General features: G+C 39.6%; 1 protein-coding gene across 1 annotated transcript; it reads left to right on the top strand.

Moving 5' to 3' along the window:
• The first annotated feature begins 4,464 nt into the window (after positions 1-4,464).
• On the top strand, positions 4,465-12,290 carry LOC127633696 (28 kDa heat- and acid-stable phosphoprotein-like). Its single transcript, XM_052112952.1, has 6 exons — positions 4,465-4,646; positions 5,016-5,098; positions 6,454-6,522; positions 6,702-6,826; positions 7,188-7,339; positions 9,927-12,290. The coding sequence occupies exons 1-6, from the start codon at positions 4,634-4,636 to the stop codon at positions 9,956-9,958; spliced, it is 474 nt and encodes a 157-aa protein (XP_051968912.1). The 5' UTR covers positions 4,465-4,633; the 3' UTR covers positions 9,959-12,290.
• The last annotated feature ends 1,279 nt before the right edge of the window (positions 12,291-13,569 follow it).

Raw genomic sequence — 13,569 nt, forward strand, 5'->3', positions numbered from 1 at the left:
GATTTTTGAGGTCAGCACGCTGTATATAGCTGGTAGTAGTCAATATCGATGCACGCGCATGGGAAACACTGGCAGCAGCGCATTATGAAAGACTTCGTCTTAGGTTTAACAACCTATGAAACTAATAATGAACAATATGAAACTAAAACGACATAAGCTTAATTTAAAATGGCTTAGGAACTATCTATTTAGAGGTGGATAAACGCAATTTAGAGGTGGATAAACCCACTTTGGAGGTTGGTAAACGCTATTTCCGAATTTTGGGAGGTGTGTAAACGGCGTTTACGTGCGTTTAGCCTCTACTACATCCCTGGTTACAACCGAGGTATGCAGCAAAGCATTTGTGAAGCCACAACACGCACAACCTTGAGGCAGATGGGCTACAACAGCAGAAGACCCCACCGGGTACCATTCATCTCCACTACAAATAGGAAAAAGAGGCTACAATTTGCAAGAGCTCACCAAAATTGGACAGTTGAAGACTGGAAAAATGTTGCCTGGTCTGATGAGTCTCGAGTTCTGTTGAGACATTCAGATGGTTGAGTCAGAATTTGGCGTAAACAGAATGAGAACATGGATCCATCATGCCTTGTTGCCACTGTGCAGGCTGGTGGTGGTGGTGTAATGGTGTGGGGGATGTTTTCGTGGCACACTTTAGGCCCCTTAGTGCCAATTGGGCATCGTTTAAATGCCACGGCCTACCTGAGCATTGTTTCAGACCATGTCCATCCCTTTATGGCCACCATGTACCCATCCTCTGATGGCTACTTCCAGCAGGATAATGCACCATGTCACAAAGCTTGAATCATTTCAAATTGGTTTCTTGAACATGACAATGAGTTCACTGTACTAAAATGGCCCCCACAGTCACCAGATCTCAACCCAATAGAGCATCTTTGGGATGTGGTGGAACGGGAGCTTCGTGCCCTGGATGTGCATCCCACAAATCTCCATCAACTGCAAGATGCTATCCTATCAATATGGGCCAACATTTCTAAAGAATGCTTTCAGCACCTTGTTGAATTAATGCCACGTAGAATTAAGGCAGTTCTGAAGGCGAAAGGGGGTCAAACACAGTATTAGTATGGTGTTCCTAATAATCCTTTAGGTGAGTGTATGTAGGTTTACGTACTACCTAAATTTAATGGTGCAACACGCAAATATTTAGCAGTGCGTAAATTGTCACTTAGTGCCCATTTACGACCACAACTAGTCTAAGTTGTAACACATAGCTGGTGCAACCGGCCCATGGGCACTACCATCGCACAGGACCTGAAGTGAGCAGTGTTGGGAAGGTTACATTGGAAATGTAATAGGTTACAGATTAAAAGTTTCCCTATTTAAAATGTAATAAGTAGAGTGACTAGTTAAATGACTGAAAGTAATGTAACTGATTACATTTGATTATTTTTTTATTACTTTTCTAAATTAATAATTTTCAAACATTTAAACCAGGCAGGGTTAACCTTACAGTTGTACTCAACACTGATTACTGTTAGACTTTCAAAATCCTTCATCACTTGAATTTAGATTATGATAATTAAATTTTAAAGCACAGCCACCACAAAATCAGACTTTAGCACCTCTTTTTACTTTGAGATCATTCTGAGGTTAAATACGGATTTAAAATCAATAGTGCCAAATTTCAACTCTGAAACTCAATGACCTTGTGAGTCATTAATGTAGTTTATGCTACATTGCTGAAATAACTGTAATAATAGATCTGACATGGTTACCAACCGCAAGGAGGAAAAACGTAAGCTATATATTTTCTGTCAAAGGGTTCATAAATAGAAGTGTGGCTGGTAAAGACGTCTTTAGCTAGTTTGGAGACTTGCTACTTTGTTATGAATGGAGATTAACATCGTTAAATAAACTACTGGACATGCACCAAGCAATACAGAGCTAAAATACGTATTGAATACACATTAGTAGCGTGGTGTGGTAGGCGGCAGTAGGAAATGTCTTTCCTACTTTATTTAATGGCTGCTTAGTTAACTGTGGACAAACCTGCAGATGCTTCATAACATTTCAAAAGTTGGCAAAACATTGTTTGTGCACTGGAAGCTTACGTCACCAAGACCTTGGATGTGTAAACATACTTTGCAATAAAACTGATTCTGAGACACAGACCAGAGGGTTGTTCCATAAAACAAGATTAGAAAATAAGCCAGGCTTATTTTGGTTAGTCAGACTTATTGTCGGTGAATTCTGTTTCATAAAGCAAACTTAAAATAGTTCAAACTCAGTTACCCTGGAAACTTATGCTGGGAAACTAGCCTGGTCCGGGGCAGGCTAACTGTCAGGCTAAGCCTGAAATGATGCTTAACCAGAATACCGTTTTAACACTGACCCACAGGGAATGTGATGATATTACATCGGACTCTCTGGCATGCTGCTATTTTATTTCATGTAACCACTATCAGTCCAACAATGAAAACAAATGCACTTTAAAAATAAATTTAATACATTCGAACATACAAAAAGTGAAACAAATGTAAAGAAGTAAAGGTAGGCCTATTTGTTTAGTTGGTGTGATTTTTGTAATTAATCAATTAAATGTCTATAAATAGGGAGCTCCACCCATATGTGTAGGAGGACGCATAGTCATGGCGTGTCCTTTCATTGATGAGGTGGTGGATGAGGGAGCGATAATCATACGTAGGGCATTTCAAAGAGAACGTGCTTTCAGGGACAGGGCAGACCCGTTGGCTTTTTCTGACTACTACCTGCATGAGCGGTATAGATTCTCGAGGGAAGGGATAGCATATATTTGTAGATTACTGAGCCCACACATCGCAAATAGCACACGGCGCAATAAAGCGCTCACAGTCTGTGTGCATTGCACTTCGCTTTTTTGCCAGCGGAACATTTTTGTACACAGTTGGAGATGCAGAGAATATCAGCAAAGCATCGGTTTGCCGCTCTGTACGAATTGTGTACCTGTCTTTAAAAAAAAATACTTAATGTGTTCATCACCTTCCCTGGCCACAGAGCGATTCACAGTATTAAACAGGCCTTTTATGGAATCGCTGGTAAGTTCAAATAAGAACTATATAGAAAATGGAAATATTTATTGTCTGTTAATGGAAGACAGGCAATTGACAGACAAACACTTAACTTTTGTAGCTTTCCCAAATGTTATCGAAGCTCTGGACTGCACCCACGTGCGCATAAAGCGCCCGTCTGGTCCGCATGAAGCAGACTTCGTTAATAGGAAATCATTACACAGCATCAATGTACAGGTACAGTCCCACTGAGATTATATTGTAGGCTAGAAGCGATTGTTCTTTACGATAAGCTGGGCACCAGTGTTCTATTCATTGCAAATGCATTAACAATTCTATTTATATATCTCTATGTAAGTCCAATGTAGTGACCTACATTTTTAATTATTTAGATGATTTGTGATGCAGATTGCATCATCACAAATGTAGAGGCAAAATGGCCTGGCTCAGTGCATGATTCCAGAATCTTTTGGGCCTCTTCTCTTTCCCACCAACTGGCACAAGGTATGTTAGTCACTTAACATATAGCAAAAACTACAGCTTTAAAATACCTTCACCAAATTCAATGCTTAATTTTTTTTTTTTTTTTTTTTTGATTCATGGCAATTCTCAGGAGTTTTGCTGGGAGACAAGGAATATGCATGCCTGCCTTATCTCTTGACTCCCTATCAGGAGACGCAGACTGAGGCACAGCACAACTACAATATTGCCCATGCACGCACAAGAGCTCGTATAGAGATGGCATTTGGGCTCATCAAGTCAAGGTTCCAGTGCCTGAATTACCTCAGAGTGATTCCACAAAGGGCATGTGACATTGTAGTTCTTCGTAAGATTCGAGAAGTAATTGCTGCTCAGTTGCCGTGAGCATCGCTGCTCTCTCTTTCCCTTTAGTTGCCATGTTAAATTGATGAATCTATGCTCCACCATCAGGGCTTCTTAAGAATAGCGTGCACGCGCAATTATCTAGACTAGATAAACCTGGTTCAAATTAGTGAGATTGCGTGAACTTGAATTACCTTTTATGAAACCACCTTAAGCCCCAACTGATTTGTTAGGTTAATTCAAGTCGGGGTTTTGAGCTTAATCCCCGCTTTTCTAAGCTTCTTTTATGAAACAACCCCCAGCGGATAAAATCCAGTCAGTCAACTCGAGAACACGCATGCGCATTAGCTTAACCTTTACTGATACATTTTAAAAATGTTCTTTGATCGCAATTTTGACCAACGTTTTTAGAGATTTTGGTCTTTACTCATTCAAGTAGATAGGAGCTGTGCTTTTGTGCAGCTTGTAATAAAAGAAAATAGTTGCCCGGAAGCGTTCCAAAGATGGCCGCCGAGTGGACTGACTTGCCTTGAAAGGGACTTTGCCAGCTGTCGCTATCGAAAAACTAATTTTGATTGGTCATAATAGTGTTTTCTCGCAAAGTCTCGTGACGTCACTCCCAGGAAGCGGTAAATAAGTGCTAGCAAAGGGATCAATTTAAGCCGACAGTGTTGTTTTTTAATTTCACATTGATAAAGCTCCGTTTTTAGAAATTGGCAGACCGCAACGTAAGACAGACCTTACGGATATCGTACATTTGACGACCAGAACTTATCCTTTCACTTAAAGTCTCAGTTATCACCATGCCGAGAGGAGGTGAGTGTCGTGCGCCTGGCACGCTAATCTACTTTAACCAGCACCCCGACATATTCTTCAGTACAATAAACCACTTTTATCAGACTTATTAGGAAGTATGGTACTGGCGTGATTTCCAGGCACTCAATTATATCTTTTAGGAGCTTGTTAGTAGCCACAGTCTCTTTAATGGTTGAATTGAGATTGAAGTGTGGAAGCTATTACAAGATCCCGCCACGCTTGACATGTGATTGTCGACTAATTTAACTGTTCACAGATGACTCTTACTGCTCAGAGATGTATTTATCGAGTCAAAAAAGCTGCACTATTGTGAAAAGTGTGTGTGTGCGCGCACGCGCGTGTTAATTTGACTTGTCCGGTACATCACAGGCAAAAGGGGCCATAAGGGCCGTGGGAAGCAGTTCAGCAATCCCGAAGAAATTGACCGACAGATGAAAGCTCAGAGGGAAATGGTGAGTGTACTAGTGTTCATCCTCTGTCCCTTACATCCCTGTCATCTTATGCTTGGGATGACCAGATTCCTGCTTATGGAAAACGGGACAGCCCCCTCCTAGCAAAAATGTAATTGACATATCCTAACCTAGGCACAGATCAATGCTAAGTAGTGGGTCCATCCGCATCTGTAATTGTTGTCACCTTTTATTTTTCGATGGCAGCAGTTTTTCTCAGTGTGCGTTTGTCTTTCAAGAGTTTATTGTAAAATGCAGAGCAGTCCAGTCCAAAATTAAAATGTACGAAAAGCATTGCCTTCATGACTGTTACACTGAGTCGAGATTTATCCGGTGTCCATGCTGCATTCATTAATGAGAACACAAGCTCCACAGATGCAGATGTCCCAGGCAGACATAAAACGAACTCCACGTCCTTGCCTAAGACTCTGAAGTTGATGGTCTTGCTCTCCAGCTCACGAAAAACATTTGTCCATCTCTCAGACACAGGCGTCTTTTTCATGTTCCATTCAGTGATGCGACGAGTCCCACTCAACAAAGAGCGTGTTTTCGTCAATCAAACTGAGCATGGGGATTCTGGAGTAGAAGTGTTCGAGGCTGCTCTGAATGTCTTTCCCCTCTGGGATGTCTCTCAGTAGGGCCAACTCAAGTTTTTTGTGTTCTCCAATGAGCGGCTCCAATTTTGGAGGCAATCCACTGATGCTGAATTAAAGTTTATCACTGTACAAAATAAATCTTCTGCTCGCATGTCACCAGCTTCAACCAGGGCATCTAACTGCTATTTAATGTCAGAGGGTATGAATGATTCCTCTGGCCTGCAAGACTTTGTTCAGGTCATGAATGTGCAAAGCTATGGCCATGCACAACAAAATTATGCAAAATGCAAAAAGTCCTTCTTGCATGCACCTGGTCAGACTCATAACTTTGCTTCACAAAAAAATCGATAACAATTGGTGTGGTACAGTTACTTTTAGCAGCATGAACATCCTGCATGATGTCAGGCGATGGAAAAGCGAGCTCCACAAATCTCGCACATCACTTTACTAGGCTCTGTCTGTGACTCCATTTTTAGAAATTGTAGCTCTTTTTGAAGATCCTCATTAAATGTACATGCACGGTTCCTTGATATTTATAGGCGATAGAGAAATTTTAGGAGAAGGGATATAAGGGACAAAACTAAATTTTTTCAGAATAAGTCAGGACACTAAAAAAAGTGCTTGAATATGGGACTGTCCCGGGAAAAACTGGACGTCTGGCCACCCTACTTATGCTATGTGCCTTAGCTGATGTTTAGTTTAGTTTGCGTAATAGAAAGTCCTTCGCTGATGTGTGATTCTTTTCATTTGTCTGGTTTGCAGGAGGCAAATGAGGGGGCTGAACGTGAAAGTGAATCCGGGTCTGAAGAGGAGAGCAGCAGTGACGATGAAGTATGAGGTTCTAATTAAATTAACTTACGGTACTACAAAAGATAAGGTCTAATAGTAAAAACTCTTTTACTGTGATATTGAAGGTTCTGCAAGGGGTGAGAGGTCTTATATTGTATATGTATATGTACATGTAATTGTTAGCTTATTTTTTGACAGAGTTTATTTTTCTTCTGTCAAAGCAACCAAAAAGGAAAGGTGTGGAGGGAATAATTGAAATTGAGAATCCGAATCGGGTCTCCCAGAAGAGCAAGAAGGTCTCTGAAATTGATGTCAGTGCACCCAAAGAGCTCTCACGTCGGGAAAGGTATGTGGGGCAGCATAATAACCACCAAGATTATTAATTTTAAGTCAAATAAATTAATATAATGTTATATTATGTCTGTAATGGGTTCACACTCTGGAGGAGGAGGAGGAGGAGTCAATGTAAACTTTTAATGATACAAATTAACAAAACACAACATAAAACTGACAACTTTGTGTGTGTGTGTGTGTCTCTCTCTCTTTCTGTCTAACTGGCATCCCCGGCTCCTATTTATCCCTCTCTTTGCCGATTGGGCTGATTCAGCACTGGGCGTCCATCGTTATGGCCCGGCCACACTGTCCTCCTCGGCACAATTTCATTGATTTTGTTTCTCTGGTTTCTATGTATGTGTTGCTCTGTGTAGGGAGGAGATCGAAAAGCAGCAAGCTAAGGAGCGGTACATGAAACTACATCTAGAGGGGAAGACAGAGCAAGCCAGGGCTGATCTTGCCAGACTGGCCATTATCAAAAAGCAGAGAGAAGACGCAGCAAAAAAGAGAGATGAGCTAAGAAAAGGTAAGGTGAATTTTACGCATTATACTGTGTTTACAAGGGGTGTAACGTTCTCGGTAAAAAAACGAACCGTACTGTTTGCCACCCACGATTCAGGAAGCATTGGCACCGCGGTTCACCTCAAGTTTATTGGCTCATCTGGAGCACAAGGTATTGTGAAGAAAAGAAAGCATCAAATAGACGCACAGTTACAGCATCTGCTAATGTGCCTGAATGGATCTGTAAATGAATGCGCTCTGCCTGTGTTTCACATGGGTCAACTTGATGACATCACTGTTCTGCCAGTTTGTGTAGTTGAAAATGGCAAGTGGAGAAAACGAGCCACTGATAGAGAAAACCCTTGCGTTGTTCAGGTTTCCTATCTGCTAACATTTTCTTTTTGCAGATATCACTCGACATGAGTGCTGTATACAAGTAATACATCGGCATATGATAATTTATGCTGAAATCGCCGCAGATGAGCCGAAACCGCACACACTCCCTTTCATTTTTAAGCAAGCACTCAGTGCTGATTCGGACAGGCATAAAAAAATAACTAAAGTGATTGGGTGTTCATTGCAATGATATGGTTCCCTACTCCGCTGACGAAGATGTGTGATTTCTGCATATGATTAAAACACTCGAGCGACGTCACATCATTCCTCGGATCCATTTTAATAGCAAATTTCCTTCTATAGTGATGTACAGCTTTCGAAAATATATATAATATATATGTGCAGTAGAGTTTGAAATGCATTTTATGTCGATGCAGGTATTAAGTTAAAATGTTGATTTAGTAATTCGAGAAAATAGTTTTCTTCGTTAAACCACTGTTTTACTATAGTAATATTGTATTAACCATGACTGCTGTCACCATGGTTTTATTTGCAGAAAGCATGATTTTGATACAATTAACCATGGTTTTATAACTGTAATACTGTTTCCATATAGTAACCATGATTATACTACAGTATATATTGTAAACATGACAGTAGCAACAAATATGTTGATTACTATTTTTTTACTACAAATAAAAAAATGGTTACAATAGAGCAATGATTTTTATTCAAGGCAAACATGTTGAAGTGTTTGTTACCAAATAGAGTATTCTTTCTTTGGATTTGGCAGTAATTTGAATTTTTTTTCTGTACACTGCAAATACTGAACTGCTCCGATACCGTAACCCTAAAACCGTGATACAAACTGAACCGTGAGAAATCTGATCAGTTACACCCCTAGTTTTTACACTGGAAGTGACTGATGATGCACTATGGCAGCTTGTGGCTGTTTGCATTGAAGCCTCAAATGTGCATGTTATCTCAGAATGTTCACTAGTAATTACTAACATGGACCAATTCACTTCTCTAGCTCGACACATAGACTTCGGCAACAGTAGAATAGGCAACTCATTTAGTTTCCGACTTGATTTTCAATGTTAATCTGTTGGTAAAACTAGTGATGTCAAAAGTACAGATACTTTAGTACCAAGTCAATACTAAAATAAATGTAGATGTCACTATACCAGTGTTTCTGCAGTACTGGTAGTACAGAGAACCGACTTAATCTAATACACGCACTGTCTGACTGACACGACTGCTTCCAAATTCTCACACTCATCCTGAATTTGACATATTTAGTGAATATTTAATGCACAATTAATCAAATTAAAATTCTGATATGTCTTAGTGTGATTATTAAACTGCAAAAGACCTCAATCTATAATTTATAAGAATGATTAACAAGAGAAACACTTGACAGACACTTGCATTTGTTTTAATTTATTACTATTTACATTGAAATTAAACTTTTTAAATAGGTTAAAGAGTGTGTTCAATAGCACAATACCGTGTAAGAATATTTTTCTATTAGAATATGTGGTATCCAGTGTAGAAATGTTCTTTCCTATTCGATATGTACATGTTGTAAGGAATATTTCATCACTTTACCGATCAGCCACAACATTAAAACCAGCTGCCTAATATTGTGTTGGTCCCCCTCCTATTGCTAAAACCCCACCAACCCATGGTATTTCTCACCACATTTGTACAGAGCGGTTATCGGAGTTGCCATAGACTTTGTGAGTTCTCTGTTGAATTCTCTCATCAACAAGGCATTTCCGTCCACAGAACTGGCACTCGTAAATTCTGGAGACTGTTTTGCATGAAAATCCCAGGAGATCAGCAGTTACAGAAAATACTCAAACGAGCCCATCTGGCACCAACAATCATACCACGGTCCAAATCACCGTGGTATGATTGAGTCCAAATTTTTTCCCCATTCTGATGGTTGATGCGAACATTAACTGAAGCTCCTGATCTGTATCTGCATGATTTTAAATTAATTGTGGTGAAAAGAATATCATCTCAGAATGTTATTTGATGATATGAGATGTGTGCTGGCACTGTTTTGGTGGCACGAGGGGGACCTGCACAATATTAGGTTGGTGGTTTTGATGTTGTGGCTGATCGGTGTAAGACTGCTGGACTGTTTTATAGATGTGTCAGTTAAACTACCTATCTCTAGCTATGTATTATTTACACTGCTAGTGCCTGCTTGGTAATGGCAAACCTCTTTTGAAATGTATTATTAATAATAATATTATTTTTTTCAGAAAAAGCAGAAGAGACAAAGTCAAAACGCTAGCCTGACCGCCATCCTGCTGGACAGGGCAAAACGCTAGCCTGACCGCCATCCTGCTGGACAGGGCAAAACGCTAGCCTGACCGCCATCCTGCTGGACAGGGCTTTTCTGGGGAGGGAGGGACGATACATTATTGCTAGAGGAAATGGCTCAGAGGCTCAGGGGTATCCATATATGTCATCCTTCTATTCCTCAGAAGTTGGAGGGAGATTGGACATTTACATGAAGTGAACCAGGAGGGGTGTATGGTGTTAGAGCTTGTTGGGTTATAATTTTACAACACTGCCAAGCTTCACTCACTGAATCCCTCTTTTGACACTCTCACTGTGCTCCGACTGTAAAGCTGCTGGAGTTTACTCTTAATTTTGGCATTTCTTTGAAATGATCACTATTAGATTAGATTGGGATATTATGGAAGAGGTATAGTTGCAGCTGTACAGACATGGGCTTTTGTGTTCTGCAGCAGGAAATGGTTCTAAACCATGTGGACCAGGTTATAGTGAGGACCAGTCAAACACGAACCAAACATTATGCATGTATAGAATAGGGATGGGCATTTTGGTCATTTGTCTACTCAAGTACTCAGACTAATTACACAATCACTAGTGCGTCTTGTTAATCCATTGGATCGTCTATTTATTATTATAGGCTGTTATAAAATAATCTGTTACAAAATGTACAAAAGATTGGACAATCAAAATATAATGCATCATATTTTGTCATCATGTGAAGATTCGCTGCCCAACTTGATGAAAGAATGGGCACAACGCACGTCTGTCTGTTCCTTCAGGTTACTGTAGTATTCTTAGTAAGCGTGCACCAGTTTTTTTTTTTTTTTTTGTTACTGTCCGAACAGTCCATTTTCAAATCGCGGTTGGTTTAACAGGAGACGCCATAACCATCGCGTTTTTAATATGTGTGTTAAGTTGAAGTTTTATTTGAAGACGCTGCGTTCTGTTCCATTTAGCTATATAGCTGTTTGAAACACTCGCAGTGGGTTGAGTCCACTGCCACATTCCTGGTGTGTGGGTGTGTCCCCAAGCGTTCGCTCCTGTGGGAAAGCCGCGTTGCTCTGTATTGTTGCTGTGATGATTCATTAAGCGTTCCATTCAACTCAGAGAGTCGGAATTTCCACTTTTTTTTACTGGGGAAAGTGCTGCGGAATGACACTGTCGGACTTCTAACTTGGAAACTTGTGCGGAAATCTTCAAGTCACATTTAGTCAAGATGCAGTGTGTGTTACGTCACGCAAACATTTCGGCACCCAGGGAGGTTTACAGTCAGTGACAAATTCACTTTTATTAAATAATATCCATTAACGAGTCAAAGTTCTTACATTTAAATGATGATAAAACATGTTTAGCAGACGTTTTGAAGTGACGTGTTCAAAACAGTGTTAATTATACTCTTTTCATTATCGTAATGATAGAATTGCAGTATCGTGTATCAGTTTGGTTGCTATGAGACGTCTCTGACAATCAATGTACCCCTCAAAATCACAACGTAAACGATCCCAAAATTTAAAAATAAGCTCCCACTTTAACACGTGTGTTTAGTTCAGGTAATTGTCACTAAATTTCGAATTAAGTGAAAGTCACATCATGCATGATCGCCATTGATCATCGTTTTCATGATCGATCATTGCTGCCACGTTCGAGTACTCGTGCCCATCCCTAGAATAGAATGCCATCAGATCATGTTTTGTCCTAAATTATGTTCACTTTTTGTGGCCTCATTCTGTAGGTGCAAAACAATGATGCTGTTTTCATTCAGATGTGTTCATTAATGGTTGTTTTTTTGTTTTATTTATTAAGTTGTGTAATCTGGGCATGTTGAGATTGCTATGACCTAATGCTGCAGGTTATATCCTTATTTAAATTGTCAATGTTTTTAAGAATAAAAAAAAGAAAAACAATGCATACTCCTTGCAAGGCAGTAGTATCAATAGACCAGTATTAAAGTAGCAACCTGAGTTTTTGCATGTCCTTTAAGAAAAACAGGAAAGAGTGCTCACCATGTAAACTACACTGTCCTGTTTCTCAGGGGTTTTGTATTTCTCTTGAAATGGGACCATTATTTTTGCCAACTGGTGTAACCTCTTAGTGGTTTGAAATGTTTCTGCTCTAGCCCACTGCTGGGTCCTGACTTGCCTTAACCATCTAGGAAAGCAATATTACCTTAATGATGATGGTGCACCATTTTTTTCAGCTCTAAATCACAATTATTACAAAATGTTTTAACATTTGCAAACCATTCACCAGTATGGAAATTATAATATTTACATAGCGAAAATAATTCAAATAATTGCAAAATTAAAATGTTGCATACGAATAAACACATTGGCAAATGAATACAGTACATGTGTCAGCTGCAATTTTTAAAATGCTCCTAGAGAGGGTAGAAATATTGATCTCACATTAATGAGATGAAATAGCAGAGACTTTCACAACTTGAAGCTGTCGCCTGTAGATGGCAGTGTTTGACTTTTGGAGATCCCACTGAGACTGATCACAGATGAAGTTTAGAAACGAAAGCTGTACAAAGGAAACTACATACATTTCAAAGGCCATGATGATATAAGGAGAAGAAAAAGCGAAGACTGTTAAAAAAACCTTGATTACCCTATTAAAGTGCTTCCTTGTACATCGCAGCTTAGCGAAAGGTTTAATGACTTTAGTGAGGTTTTATGGCATTATTGAGTAAACAAAAACTCCATTGCGGCTTGATGTAAGCTACATTCAAATACATATCGTACATTCTACAATAATACCATGGTTTGAAAAAAGATAATATTTAAGTCTCAAAGATTCTGAAAGCAAACAAAACAAACAAAAGTTTGTAAGGGTGTTGCCAAGAGCCTCTGTGTAAGAGACCCTGTATTTCCCCCATGCACATTTACTTCAGCCATAACTCTGGTTTCAGTTCATTGTCTTAACCACATTGTTTCCCAAGGTAGCCTAATTCTTCCTGAGATGACACACCTAATGAGATAAAAATTATTTCCCCTTTCACATACTGCTATTTGCACACACAAACGCTACTTTTTTATTTTTAAATTGTTGTGATGTGGACACATAAGCTGCCTAAATATAACATGCGTAGAGTATGATATGAATATTAACACAAGTAAGACTGAGACGAACATGAGCAGGACACCTAGTGCTCTCAATATCAACGGCAGAGAGCTTCAACAAGTGGCTGAGTTCAAGTATCTTGGAAGCATCTTCATTGAAGACGGAAAACTGTACTGAGAGATAGAGACAAGGGTGCAAAATGCAAAGTCAGCTACCAGCTTGCACCACTCATGAAGCACCCACACATTCCCATTGAAACAAAAGCAACCACCTTCATAATCACTTTGACATATCAATTTCAGATATAGACTCTAAATAAAAGTCTTGAGCATAAGATCATAACATGTAAAATGCGATGCCCGAGATGAAGAGTTAACAAGACCAGACATGATATGATTAGAAATGAGAAGATAAGGGAAATGGCAGGAACACAACCAATCCACCACTATACAACAACAACAGATCAGATGGTTTGGAAACCTCAGCCATATGGGCACAGACAAATTGACCCACAAAGCACACAACAGCAGAAAGTCTAGA

Source organism: Xyrauchen texanus, chromosome 40 (genome assembly GCF_025860055.1).
Source record: "Xyrauchen texanus isolate HMW12.3.18 chromosome 40, RBS_HiC_50CHRs, whole genome shotgun sequence".
NCBI classification, from domain to species: Eukaryota; Metazoa; Chordata; class Actinopteri; order Cypriniformes; family Catostomidae; genus Xyrauchen; species Xyrauchen texanus.